Here is a 14,533-nt window from a genome sequence, read left to right on the forward strand (position 1 = left end):
GTTGCCAGCTGGGAAACGGACTAAAATATATCTAGACAGATTTTGTAAAAGCTTTCCATATTGATCTATTGCAAGAGCATATATCCATATGATTTGGCATTAAAATTCCAGGGTATATACTCAAACAGATTGTCAAAAAAGTGTTTACTTGACTTTTATGGCGGATTGGCTTGCATTTATGTCAATAACATGCAAGAATTTAAGCCAGGGCTGCCGACCGAAAAATAAAAGCACAACTTTAAATATATATATTTGCTATCTATTTAAATGTATCTACAGGAAGTACAAATGCAATTTTTGCAGACTGTCTAAATAAGACTACGAGTATTATGGACATGTGATATATATTTGAGTGGTGCGTCATATTGGCTCAGTTGGCCCGTTCCAAAAGCGAAAACCCGTTCGAAACCCCTCTGGCATTGTTACCAACAATGCTTTGGGGTAGCTCTCCCTCTGCCTCTCGCCTCTCTCTCTCTCTCTCTCTCTCTCTCTCTCTCTCACACTCTCTGAACTGGATAAACATTTCTCCGATACAAACAGAGCGTCGCGTCGCGTCGCGTCGCCTCGCTGGGGCTCGCATGTGCATGATGGATACTCGTTCGGTTTTGGATATATGGGCCAGTCTATCGGAAGGTATCGCCTCGTCGTCGTGGTCGGCAACATTATTGCCTCAGTCTTTGGCCGGCCTTCAATCGCGCAGCTTAGTTCCCATTCGGTGTGCGGCCAAACGCTTTGCCATATGCTACTCTGCGCTCTTCCCAGCGATTTCATTGCGCGCTCTCTTCCGTTCGGTTTCTTCTGCGGAATTGCGAAATAATCGCCAGCATTTCGTTTGCGTCAAATATTTGGCAAACACGTGTTGTGCCCCATAATTGCGACCAGCATTTGTTCCTATTGTTTTTTCTTGTTGTTTTATGCGCCGGCCGCCCGTTGGCCCGACTACGTTCGCGTCCAGAGTACAAGGTACACGTCATCGGCGACGCGCTCGCACGCTAATTGCTGAGCGGCAAATCGCCACGAGATACGCACTCAAAGAAAGCGTATAGAAACAAAGCAATCCTCAGTGATTCACGGGCTGCCAGAGCGGCCGGTCGAGTTAAGCGGAACAGCGGAACGACAGTGATAGCTGAGAAATGGGCTACGATGAGGTTATCGTGCAGCTGGGCGATTTCGGGCGGTATCAGATGATCATCTATACGCTGATCTGTCTGACATCCATACCGGTTGCCTTTCACAAGCTCGCCGGCGTTTTTCTGCTCGCCACGCCGGATTTTCGCTGTGCCCTGCCCACGGATGTGGACGGATCGGCCAGCTATGAGCTGCCCGCGCAGCTGAAGGAGCTCGCGTATCCGGCCACGGACAAGTGCGCCTACTACGAGCTGGCCTATGCCAACGGCAGCTACTACAGGGCCAGCAATGAGACCCACAGCTGCAGTAGCTACATCTATGACCAGTCCAGGTACCAGAACAGCGCCGTCACCGAGTTCGATTTAGTCTGTGGTCGCGGCTTCTTGGCGGCCACCAGCGACTCGATGTTCATGCTGGGCGTGCTGCTGGGCAGCATCATCTTTGGCCAGCTGAGCGACAAGTACGGACGCAAGCCCATCTTCTTTGCCTCGCTGGTCATTCAGGTGATCTTCGGTTTGGTGGCGGCCGTGGCGCCAGAATACTTCAGCTACACCCTGGCGCGCATCATTGTGGGCGGCACCACATCGGGCGTGTTCCTGGTCGCCTATGTGATAGCCATGGAAATGGTCGGTCCCGCCAAACGTCTGTACGCTGGCATCTTTGTGATGATGTTCTTCTCCATAGGCTACATGCTGACGGCGGCATTTGCCTACTTCATCCACGACTGGCGCTGGCTGCAGATTGGCCTGACGCTGCCCGGTCTGCTGTTCATGTGCTACTATTGGATCATACCCGAGTCTGTGCGCTGGCTGCTGTCGAAGGGACGCAAGGCGGATGCCATCCAGGTCATACAGAAGGCGGCGCGTTTCAATCGTGTGGACATAACAACGGAGGCGTTGGAGGCGTTGCTAGATGAGGGCGCCAGCTGCAAACAGGAGCAGAAGCTGGGCCAGGAGGAGGATGATGATGATGGCATCGAGGAGGCAAGGCCACCCTCTGTATGGGATCTGCTGCATTATCCGAATCTGCGACGCAAGACGCTGGTCATATTCTTTGATTGGCTCGTCTGCACCGGCGTCTACTATGGCCTCTCCTGGAGCACCAACAACCTGGGCGGCAATGTGCTGCTCAATTTTGTGATCTCCGGCGCCGTGGAAATACCCGCCTACGGTTTTTTGCTCTTGACGCTCAACAGATGGGGACGCCGCTCGATACTCTGCGGCTGCATGCTGGTTGCCGGCGTCAGCCTCCTGCTGACCATCATTGTGCCGCAGGACATGCACTGGTTGACTGTCACGTGCGCCATGGTCGGCAAGCTGGCCATAACCGGCTCCTACGGCACCATCTATCTCTTCTCCAGCGAACAGTTCCCCACGGTGGTGCGCACCGTGGGCATGGGTGCCGCCTCCATGGTCTCGCGCTTGACGGGCATGCTGGCGCCCTATCTGAACGCCTTGGCCACCCTCTGGCCGCCACTGCCGCTCGTCGTCTACGGCGCCCTCTCGCTGGCCGCCGGCTGTCTGTCGCTGCTGCTGCCCGAGACGCACAACAGGCCGACGTTGGAGACAATTGCCGACGGCGAGCGCTTCGGCAAGAAGCAGCCGGCGGATGCGTATCTGGAGACGGGCAAAGAGCTGCGCGAGACGCAGCCGCTGAACTCTGTCCAGGCCAATGGCAATGGTCACAAATTCTAGGAAAAGGCAAACGAGAACAACAACAACAACAATAAACTTTGCTCTGGCCCCGCCGCTTGCTAGGTAACAATTAATTAAGTTTGTTAATTATACTAAAGCCAAGCGCTGCCCGGGGTCATTAATCTTCTAGCTGACGAATCTTAGCACATTTTTCCTACACATTTAGTTCCATAAAAGACAAAGTATTATATTTCAAAAATCTCATATGCATGCCAAAAAAAAAAAAAAACAGTATGGAAAAAAAGAAAAGAGCGCATAGAAAATTCTTCTCTTTAAGCATTTAGCAGGGCACAGAGGCGGCGCACAGGGGGGGTTGTTTATTTTTGCCCTGCCTGTATTCCATTTGAGCATTTGGCCAAATCCAAGACAGCGTCCCCGGAAGCCGATCTTCCAAGCCAACAAATTGGCCCCTGCCCACTAAGACAGTGTATTATGCATGTATTTAATATATAATTATATAAATATATATATATATATAAATGTGTACTTATGAGCTACTTAAAGCCAAACGAATTTTTAGACAATTGTACTTATCTCTGTGTACTTATGTTCAAAATCAAATATTGTATCTTTTCTATACCAAAGCAAATAAATACAACTTCTCGGAAACGATTTGCTCAGTTTCAATCTAATTTTAAAAATTGTTCAAACTTATTTCCGCTTTGTTTATTCTTTATTTGAGTTTTTTGTATTTGTTATCAGCAAAAAAAAAAATAAAAACGAAAAAACACGTGACATTTACAGGCCAAAAGTAAATTAAATTTTGAACAAGCATCGCAACTGCAGGCGGCAATTAACGACTGCCAGATACTCTGTTTTGATATTAACAACATTTTCCATATACTCTACTCTATTCGAATCATTGTGAGAGATAGGCGAGAGTTTATTTCTTCTAAATAGTATTTTCTAATTTATTCACAAGATCTTAGACATCGCCTGAAATACTCTTTAGCTAATTGGCAATGCATTAGAATTATTACGACTTGCATTCTGTACAGGTGAAAGAACGAAAAAACGCGAACTGACAACTTGAAGACTGTGAAATAATTAAATTTATTTATTTAATGGCAATGCACAGCGACTCATTGGCTTGAGTGCAAAAATATAGTTCTATAAATTAACCAAGGCAGCTGACAACAACAATTTAGATTATATATATGCGACTGAATTGTCGTAAATTGTTTATTTACATAGCCTAAGACCCCCTCCACGCCCCCCTCCCCGTACATCTTAGATTGCGGACTCGGTCAAGTTTATGTTTATTTGAATAAATTTTAGCTGTAGCTCAAAATGTTTGGATGCTCGCACAAAGTTGCAAATCTACAGATTATGTGTGTGTGTATATATACTGAGAGCTGAGCGCGTACGATAACAGAGAGACAGAGAGGCAGGGAGAGCGAGTGAGAGAGAGAATGAGAGAGGGTGAAGGTATGCAATCTGTATGGAATATTGCCAACTGCATTTCTCGCTGGTTGCCTTTCACGATAACCGATCGAATGCTGCAGTGCGTAGCAATTACCTGGCTCTCATCTGAATCAACCCCCATTCGGGCTAGAAACTAGATGCGAAAAGGGCATCTAGACCGGGCTTACCTTTGAGAATGCCACAGCTATGCATATTCGGGGTTGTGATTGGAACTATGCACATTGCCAGAGCGTCGTTTGCTCGGAGCTGGTTGATAGCCAGTCGAAGTCGATGTCGATGTCGAGTTCTTCAACAACAGCTGCATAGCCCACTTAGTCGCGTACTGGCACAGATCGCGAGCGGTTCGTTTCGAGCGCTTCAACTTTGATAAGCGCAACACACACATATATATATATATGTATATATATTAATGTATATATGCGTATGTATTTCCAAAAAAAAAACAGGAGCACATTCTGAGCTCGCAGCGCCCAAATCATTGTGTTGTTTATTGCCCAACAACACGAACTTTTATCGGCAACACGCGGCGTATACGCAACGCCCAAAATACGAATTGTGAGCCCCGCCCCACTCAACAGCTCCCTAATTGCTCGTGCAAGACGCCTTTAACGTGCTCCAAATCATACGACCGTAACAAGCACCGTGCACCGTGATTAGCAATCAGGCAGCCGTATCCCGTATCGAGCATCGACTAGCTGCTATCAGCCATGGGCTACGACGACGTCATCGCGCACCTGGGCGAATTTGGGCGCTATCAGAAGCGCATCTACCTGCTGCTCTGCCTGCCGGCCATCGTCTGCGCCTTCCACAAGTTGGCCGGCGTGTTTCTGCTCGCACGGCCAGACTTTCGTTGCCTGCTGCCGCATGAGGATGCGGACACGGCGCGCTTCGATACCCTGCCGCGGCAGCAATGGCCGCTGGCATATCCCAACGACAGCATCACCGGCAAGGCGGACACCTGTGCCTATTACAATGTCAGCTACACGGAGCAGTATCTAAATGGCAATCGGACGGCCGCAGAAAATGGAACGCTGCAGTGCAGCAGCTATGTCTACGATCAGTCCAAGTATCTGAATAGCGCCGTCACCGAATGGGACATGGTGTGCAGCCGCAGCCTGCTGAGCGCCACCAGCGACTCGCTGTTCATGGTGGGCGTGCTGCTGGGCAGCTTCATCTTTGGCCAGATGTCCGACAAGCTGGGACGCAAGCCCACCTTCTTTGCCTCGCTGGTCACGCAGCTGATCTTTGGCGTGATTGCGGCCGTGGCACCGGACTACTTCACCTATACCATCTCACGGCTAATTGTGGGCGCCACCACATCGGGCGTCTTCCTGGTGGCCTACGTGATAGCCATGGAAATGGTGGGCGCCACTTATCGCCTGTTTGCTGGCGTCGCCGTGCAAATGTTCTTCTCGGTGGGCTTTATGCTGACCGCAGGCTTCGCCTACTTCATCCACGACTGGCGCTGGCTGCAGATTGCTCTGACGCTGCCCGGTCTGCTGTTCATGTGCTACTATTGGATCGTACCCGAGTCTGCGCGCTGGCTGCTGTCCAAGGGACGCAAGGAGGAGGCCTTTGTGATCATTGAGAAGGCGGCCAAGGTCAACCGGGTGGAGATACCCAGCGAAATCTACGACCAGCTTATCGAGGAGGCGGCCGAGAAGAAGCGCAAGGAGGAGCTAGCCGCCGCAGAGCCCTCGGCCTCCGTGTTCGATCTGCTGCGCTATCCGAATCTGCGCCGCAAGACGATGCTCATCTTCTTCGACTGGTTCGTCAACAGCGGCGTCTACTATGGCCTCTCGTGGAACACGAACAACCTGGGCGGCAATCAGCTGGTGAACTTTGTGATCTCCGGCGCCGTGGAGATACCCGGCTACCTGCTGCTGCTCTTCACCCTGAACAGATGGGGTCGCCGCACCATACTCTGCGGCGCCATGCTGGTTGCCGGGATCAGCCTGCTGCTGACCGTTGTCGTGCCGAGCGATATGAACTGGCTGCTCATTGCCTGCGCCATGATTGGCAAGCTGGCCATCACGTCATCCTATGGCACCGTGTACATCTTTACGGCCGAACAGTTTCCCACTGTGGTGCGCAATGTGGGCCTGGGTGCCTCCTCGATGGTGGCGCGCGTGGGCGGCATTCTGGCGCCCTATCTCAATCTGCTGGGCGAGATCTGGCGACCCTTGCCACTGGTCATTTGTGGCGCGCTCTCGCTGACGGCCGGCCTGATGTCGCTGCTGCTGCCCGAGACGCTCAACAAGCCGATGCCGGAGACGATCGAGGATGGCGAGAACTTCGGCAAGAAGCAGCGAACGCCTGCCACCGAGGAGCTGAAGAGCATGCTCAATGGCAAATCGACGAATGGCGACCAGAAGCGCCACTGATTGCGACGCGGCTGGATCATGCCTCAAGGCAGATCACAGCTGGCCATTTCAGCGAATTTAGGCAATTTGCATTTATTTATTCGATAAAAAAGTATTCCAACTCATCTGCTTAACTGTACACAATATCGCTCCAAGTCGCATTTGTCGAACCTCAATTTCATTGTCATTTATTGTCCATTAAAAACAAAGCACAACATTCACTTGGCGTTCCCTCCGTCTGGGAAGCATTGAACTTTATTCTTTATTGAATACATTTGTTTTTATTTTCTGATCTGCTGTGGGTCTTCGGGCACCGACTGATCCACAGCCGAAGCTGTCGCCGCTGATAACGTTAACAGTCAGGCGAGAATTTTCCACTTTGGCTGCGGTTCATTGTACCAAGTGCTATCAGTAAATCCAGAGCAAATAAATTTTCAATTGTTATGATAATTTGTTGCCTGATTTTACGTGTTTTATTATCAAGTGTGTCAGCAGTGTATATTTTTACACCCTGAACCCGTTGACAGTCGTGCAAACGAGGACATTATGTTTTTGTGCACTCGTATGTAACAGGCAGAAAAAAGCTTCTTCGATTCCATTAAGTGAATATATATTGTTGAGCAGCATCAACAGTCGAGTCGATCTAGACTTGTCCGTCTGTCTGTCCGTTCGTTCAGCCTCACAGAGGCTATAAATTCTTGGGCCAGAGATTTGAAATATTGAACGAAAGTTCTCCTAGTACTCGAAAAGATCCAGGTTGCTTAGTATAAATATCGAAATCACATAAAATCGATATCGACATCCTGTTGAAACACCATTTTTCTGATGAAGGGTATCGAATATTTCACTAGATAAAATTGATAAAATTGCAAAAATTTCAAAATGAACGAACAATAAGCATCCGAGCTAATCAGGAAAGCATATTCCATAACTATGGAAAGAAGAAACACAGCTTCTGCATGTATGTATGTGTGTGAGTGTGTAAGTGTGTTGGATGTTCTATATATATAATATTATAAGCATTGCAAGGGTTTTTAAGGGCGTCTCCTAGTCGAGCATACCCGACTAGGTCATTTTTACGTGTTTTTTTTTTAGGAATTTCAACGCGAATTGGATTACTAAGTCGCCACGCACCATAGCAACAGCCTTGACTATAACTGATTTAAATGTTTAGCTATAGAGCTACTACAGCATGAGTTTGTATTAGTAAATGTGCTTGTATTAGTTCATAGAATGTGAGTGTGTGTGTGTGTATGTGTGCTGCATACTTAAGTGTAAGCTGTTAATATTCACACTTTACATAATTTCTTAATATTCGAAAGATTTAGATTTCGAGAATGTGATCTTCTTTCGCTTTCTACATAGATTTCCCCTCAACCGTTCCATGAAGAGAAGTTACCGAATTAATTCGGAAGTTTATCTATGAAATTGTCATTTACAACCTTAAAAACTAGAATTAAGTTTAATAGCTAAATAAACAAGAAACTTAAGCAGGCATAAATAATGTTTGAAGGCTGATTTCATTAGCCTTAGCTTATTTGATCTTTGTTCATGTTGTTTAGACAAACAAACAGCATAGATGTAGAGCACATGAATTCCTTATGCTCGAAGTCAAAATAGTTAGCAGAACACAAGCAGAAATATTCAATGAAAATGCCGAGGGTAAGAGAAATCAATGTACCTAATCGGATGATATTAGTTGCTGATTACTACAGATTTTTATTAAATATAATTATTTTAATTATAATCAATTACAAGATAAAAACACAATCGCTTAGCAAATGGTTCGGCATTAATTTATCGTCAATGATAAATAAATAGAAACAGTTGAAAGGGAGAAAGTAATGATATCTTTGGCAAGCCGAAGATTTAATACCCTTGCAGACATGATACCCTTGTGAGCATAGTGAACCTCGTAAATGCTGAGTTTGATAAATATTGGGATCTACAAAATCTAATTTTTCGACCGATTCTTTCTTTAGAGTCATATCATATAGTAGTTCGATCTAATTTGGACTCGAATATGTATACTTTATGGGATCGGAAATATCTCCTTCTGTGCGTTACAAATTTCATGATAAAATTATAATACCCTCCACATGGGTATCAAAACATGAGTTTCTACGGCCCACGACGATATGCAATACAGTTACTTTCGTCGCTAAAAGTATGCAACTTCTAAAATTAACTTAATTATGTTTGTTTTATTTTTAATTTTGCTGTTATTAAAGAAACTTAAATAAAACTAGTATAAATAAATACTAATACTACTTATTCTATAAATAAGTCTAACAGAAGAAAATTAAACAAATATAGTTTGTTTATATGAACGGATCTGAGAGGTCAATTGGATGAGACCTTTGCAATCTCCTCCTCAGTCGGACTGCTCCAAGTCTACGTCTCTTTAGAAGATGCCAAGCAAGTTGATTGGGCTGATTTCCAAGTCGCGTGATGTTACTTACGTGTCCCGGACTTTGGGCACGCCTAGGTCTGTTTTAAAATTGGACGGTCGCATGTACCAGGGACACAATAAAATTACTGATAGTATTAATATTTTAAATATGATTAATATTATTATTTATATTTATATAAGCATGAATATTATCATTATTGTTATCACTGACTACTGAGCTAGTCAGAAATTTGTTTTTTGTTCAGTTGTTTGAATGAGTAGGTCACACAGACAAATCATCTAACTAGGTTAAAAGTCTTTAAAAACAGCAAGCAACAAATTAAATGTAATCAAAATTTCATCTATAGCATGGCTCTAAAAATTCGCTTTCTTCCAGCCTGATTTTTAAATGTTCTTAAGCTTTATTTGCATTTTCCTGTTTTTATGAGAACAATTTAAATTAAATTTATTTGAAAATTTACAACACTACTTAGTCTACTATTAAGTCAAATATAAAATTACCAAAGTTGGGGTGACTATATAAATCGATCTGGGAGATCGATTGGATGAGACCTCCGCAATCTTCTCCGCGTTCGGACTCCTCCAATTCTACGCCTCTTCAGAAGGCGCCTATTCAGTCGTTATGTAGTTTGCAGTCTGTATGTTTATGACGTCTCCGACTTTGGGCACTCCTAAGTCTTTTTCCAAATCGGAAGTTCGCATATACCAGGGGGCCTGATGAGCAGCGCGAGACTAGCTTCACGCAGTCTTCCCCAATGCAGGAGTTTTAAGTGCAGCCAAAAAGTATGCTTTATTTTTGGCTACAAGAATAAAGATAAGATTTTGTTTAAAATATGTGGCTCTGAGTGGCTCAATATAAATATTGACTGGATCTGTTCGATTAGGCTTAAGGAAAATGTGCTAAGCTCAATTTGCTTCTGCTTTCAGATTTAAAAATTTAAGATGTCAAAACAATTTTTCAATGGACTTACCTTTTGGCAACGAACTACCACAGATCGATGTACTCATAGTGGGCGCGGGTCTGTCGGGCCTAACCTCAGCAGTTAAAATACTATCCAAAGAGCATTCGCTCAATGTGAAGATCATTGATGAGCACAGCAATCCCGGCGGGCAGCTGCGCGGGGAGGGAACACGTTTTGTGAGCAAAGAGCAGACGGAGCTGATTGCCTTCCTCACACAACTAAATGTGGCACTGTTTCAGAGTGATCAGGACGACCAGACGCTGAGTCGCTGCTGGGAGCTGGACCGCGGCCTGACCTCAGCTCCAGCCAAGTTTGAGCTCTGGCGCTACATCAATATGCTGGACATGCGTATGAAGAAGTTTAGCTCCGTGCGTTATGAGTTAGTTTGGGATTGGAGGGGGTAGTGTGGAGCACAGAAACGCGCTAATGTCTGTCGATGCCTTCCTTTAGGTTCCGCGAGCGAATACCAACCATGGAGCGGCACATATGCATCAACTTGTTCTTCAACCTGTCCCGCGAGTTCATGTACCAGCTGGTGCATTTGGTCACCGGGATGCCAGCCAGCGAGATTAACTACGATGAATTCATGGCACTGTGCAGCACATCGGGTGGACTGAACGTGTTAATCGATCTGTAGGGGCTCCATGGGGTATATATTCTATTGCACTTTAACAATATCCATTTGCAGCTTTCTGGCCATGCCGCAGTCCGTGCTGACCTTGTCCAGTAAGAAACTACTTGAGATACTGCACGAAAAGTTAAAGTACACTGAGATCCTTAACAATGTGAAAGCTGTTAAGGTGGAACACTTCAAGAACTACGTGCAGGTGACAGATTCACATGGCAAGAAGCACAAGGCAGAAGCAGTTATCCTGGCCATACCCTGGGACAAGGTGAACAAGCTGCAGTTCGAGCCTCAGCTGCCCAAACAGTATCGCATACCCTCCAGGCGCACAAAGAAATCGAAGAGTATGATAACCCAATACAGTATGCGCTACAACAAGTCCTTTTGGATTAGCCAAGGCTATTCGGGTCAGTTTCTAAACATTACGCCCTTGGTGGTGGGCTACGAGCACAATTCGATCGAATACTGCGGCTACATGCTGCACACCGTGGAGGAGGCGGACAGCGTGCGGGGCACTGTGCTGGATCTGCTGGCGGCGCAGTTTGGTGAGGAAATGCTCGAGCCTTTGCATTACAAACAGGAGACCTGTGAGCTAAACACGGCGATGCACAAGGCGCAGATAAAGCCCTGGCATCGGGTCATCTGGTCCAGTTCGGCTGCAGCTGCCACCAGAGATCGGAATCTCATGGCCGGTGCCGTCGAGAGCGGCATACGGGCGGCCATTAATGCGCTCTTTGTAATCCGGCCACAGGTGGTGTGCTGGAGGGATCTCCAGGACGTGCAGGATAAGAATCGATATGCCGGCCCCAGTCCCGGCTACTTTTCGGGTCTGCTCAGCCGGCTCAATCTTTATAACATCACCTTCTATGGCGTCTTTGTGATTGGTCTTATCTGTTTGCTCAACTTCGGCTATGGCTCCATTGGGGGGTAAACCTAGCTATATTCATTTTGCTGCTCAAGTATCCGCCCAATTACTTTGACATTGCAAATACCAGGGGGCACTTCCATACACCTAGTCGAATCATAGACACACTCGGGCACTCGCTCAAGCATTTAGCTAGCCGTAATCCCAGTGCTCGAGCCAATCATTTAATTTAACTCGGCTTGGTCCAAATCTGGAGTGAATTCCCTTGCTTATATTTATTCTTTTTCGCATAATTCTAAGCCCGTCTCGTGTGTAATCATTCACTTAAGCGCCAACGCCATCCACGCCATCCACGCCACCCACGCCAGGCCAACAAATTGGGTTTCATAAATTTCAATCTGTCTCCAAGTAGCTCTCCGGGGTCTTAGGGATGAGCAATACGCTTCAGATATACCTGTCATATCGAGTTACGAAAGTATAAGGATAATCGTAAATCTCGGTAGCAACGAAATTTTTTGTTTTAAATACAAATTAAATGTTGATTTTTGAATAATGCTGCCAACGATTTGAACAGACGTTTGGCAGGTATAATTTGTAAATTGTCATGAGGTAGGTATCATTAAAATAAAATAATGAATTTATTATACCACCTTATACACTCTCTTGATCTTTTCTGTTCATGTTATACATACATGCTAGTGTATCGCACATCTCTAGAACTTAGGCATAATATTGCTTTGCTTTTCTTTAGAACAAGTTCTATATATGTGGCAATTGCATAGGGGATCATAAATGTTTTTTCGGCAATTTGTCTTTAATTGAATCAGGTCAGTTTTATTAGATTAGTGCCAAGCAAATGGATGTATATCACCTACTACTTGGCCTGAGTGTGTAAGTATGGGCGTGGTCGGGGCACGGGGACTGACGACGTGCGCTCCATACATAATCGTAGCAGTATTCAAAAGTTTGGCACCTCTGGGCATGCACTTGAAATTGTGGCCAAAATCGCACAATAGCTGCACGTGCGCTGCTCACAAACAAAAACAACAACAATAACAACAAATCATCAAAGCCAAAGACCTACCTATTCAATCCCAATCAAATTGTCAACGGTACACGCCCATGTGCATTACGAGTTCAATTGAAAAGAAAAAACCAAACCAAAACAAAAGCTGCCAATGGAATCTCTATATACACATAATAATTACGAGCTCTCAGAGGATCGTCATGCATCCGTCAGAACATCCAAGTTTAATGCGTATACCCTGTATCCATTGACAAGGGTGTAATGGTTCTGTGCTAAGAGTATGCAACTGGCAGAAGACGGCATCTCCCTTTCCATTAGGTATACACACATATTCCTGGTCAGCATCACAAGTCATCCGTCTTTATGAATGTCAATCTCAATTTTTGGAATGTAACTGCTAACTACCATAAATTTCATGTTTATTTCAAATCATCTAAAACTCTGTTTCCGGAATATCGAGATAAAAAATGTACTTTCCGGCAAGGTTCTTAAATTATATCTCGGAGCTCACCCAATTTGTCGTGATTGTTTTCATATGATACACACAGAGCCAGAAAATTCCTTTCCCTTGTTCTAAGGAAAATTAAACTCAAACTCAACTTACAAATTTGGTATTTCATAAAGATCGGATTGTAGGCCCCGAAGTTATTTAAGATTAGAACAATTGCCTGTATGTGTGTATAGATGGAAGCTAGAGTTATTGAGTCGATAGCCTGTGGCTGTGCCTAGGGTATTTGCCAATCGGGCAATCCCGACTAGAGCACTTTTGTTTGCTTTTGTTGCTCTGAATTATTGCTAGTACTCAAGCGCCGTTAGACATGCGCTGCGCTATGCAATTTTCACAGATGAATAAAATACGAGTGAGCAGGATGATTACATGCATGTGAAAAACTGAACAATAATTAAAGCGATACATTTAAACAACAGCCACAAAAAAATAAGCAGCTTAAATACAATGTCGACTGATGCATACCCTGCACCCGCCCAGAGCACAGTCCCATGGCTGTTGCTTACGTACTTCCATCGATATCGGTATCGATCGTACGCTCGATTGATTGACGTAGTAAAAACCATCAATTGAGCTTGGCCAGAGTTGAGAGGTCTGGAGAGGTATGTTATCTAAACGTTAATACAGTTAACCTCAATTGGTATTACTCATCGGGGTCAATGCATCTGGTTCCAGTTTGATAAATTGTCTAAACCTCATAATGATTGGGGTTGTCGCTCCCATCGCATCAATTAAAGATTTACTCAGAAAAAAACAAATCCTTGTGGATAGCGATTATATTGCAAGTTTTAGAGTTACTCAAGCGCAGATATGTACATATGTATCTATATTCCCACAAATTATAAATATTACAACATTGTATTCAGAACAAAGAGACTCTACTAGCAAGAGGCGATATAAATTCAAATGCCTTCCGCTTCAGGGGATCAACATATCATTTACACAGAATTTAAACAATATTCATTCACAGTGTTTCTTTCATTTTACAATGGTGTTTTGCTCTTTGCATTTTAAAGAGCCGAAAAGTAAGAGCGCTGCTCTTAAGTACGTACTTTAAAATAACGGAATTGAAGAAAACAATAATGTAAACAAGGCAGGCGCTCGATTATCGGCCATACGAATGTAAATTTGTAATGAAACGTAGACAAAATGTAAATTATATGAATTACAGCAGAGCGTACTGCAAATTAATGCTTAATTCTAACATACTAAGTAAAATACATATTTTATTGTTGTCGAGGGCAACCGTGCATTACCTTGTAACGGCATTTGTCTCTATTGTAATGAATGAATGTAATGAAGATGTATGTAATGAAGATCCTGTGCTGCATGTAAGGGTTCGGCTTTGCAGGGTGATTGATGAGCTCTGAACGTTGGATATGTAAGGGATGATATTGTGGTTTGATATATTGAGCTATGTATTGATGCTTACACTGAGAAAAGATCGTAATGAAATGAATGTTGTACTTAGCAAACCATTTAGATGCATGATAGAATAGCCTGTTGACTGTACTAGACATACA

At 44.8% G+C, this 14,533-nt stretch overlaps 3 protein-coding genes across 5 annotated transcripts; all 3 read left to right on the top strand.

Moving 5' to 3' along the window:
- Positions 1 to 658: 658 nt before the first annotated feature.
- On the top strand, positions 659 to 3,454 carry Orct2 (Organic cation transporter 2). The gene has a single exon (XM_064694190.1). It carries the CDS (start codon positions 1,134 to 1,136, stop codon positions 2,820 to 2,822), a length of 1,689 nt encoding a protein of 562 aa, XP_064550260.1. The 5' UTR covers positions 659 to 1,133; the 3' UTR covers positions 2,823 to 3,454.
- A 1,204-nt stretch (positions 3,455 to 4,658) lies between these two features.
- LOC135436751 (organic cation transporter protein-like) lies at positions 4,659 to 7,060 on the top strand. The gene has a single exon (XM_064694444.1). It carries the CDS (start codon positions 4,955 to 4,957, stop codon positions 6,629 to 6,631), a length of 1,677 nt encoding a protein of 558 aa, XP_064550514.1. The 5' UTR covers positions 4,659 to 4,954; the 3' UTR covers positions 6,632 to 7,060.
- Positions 7,061 to 9,919: 2,859 nt separating this feature from the next.
- On the top strand, positions 9,920 to 12,129 carry shps (sheepish). 3 transcript variants are annotated; one of them, XM_064694555.1, is made up of 4 exons: positions 9,920 to 10,161; positions 10,225 to 10,364; positions 10,436 to 10,618; positions 10,674 to 12,129. In XM_064694555.1, exons 1-4 carry the CDS (start codon positions 9,985 to 9,987, stop codon positions 11,539 to 11,541), a joined length of 1,368 nt encoding a protein of 455 aa, XP_064550625.1. In that variant the 5' UTR covers positions 9,920 to 9,984; the 3' UTR covers positions 11,542 to 12,129. The 3 variants fall into 3 exon arrangements, with proteins under 3 accessions (XP_064550625.1, XP_064550624.1, XP_064550626.1); XM_064694554.1 differs by having other exon boundaries at positions 9,920 to 10,364; XM_064694556.1 differs by lacking the exon at positions 9,920 to 10,161 and having other exon boundaries at positions 10,232 to 10,353.
- Positions 12,130 to 14,533: the final 2,404 nt, after the last annotated feature.

The sequence above is a fragment of the Drosophila montana genome, unplaced genomic scaffold (genome assembly GCF_035044405.1).
Source record: "Drosophila montana isolate Dmon_TW-CO22-7 unplaced genomic scaffold, ASM3504440v1 contig_3733_1, whole genome shotgun sequence".
In the NCBI taxonomy this organism is placed as follows: Eukaryota; Metazoa; Arthropoda; class Insecta; order Diptera; family Drosophilidae; genus Drosophila; species Drosophila montana.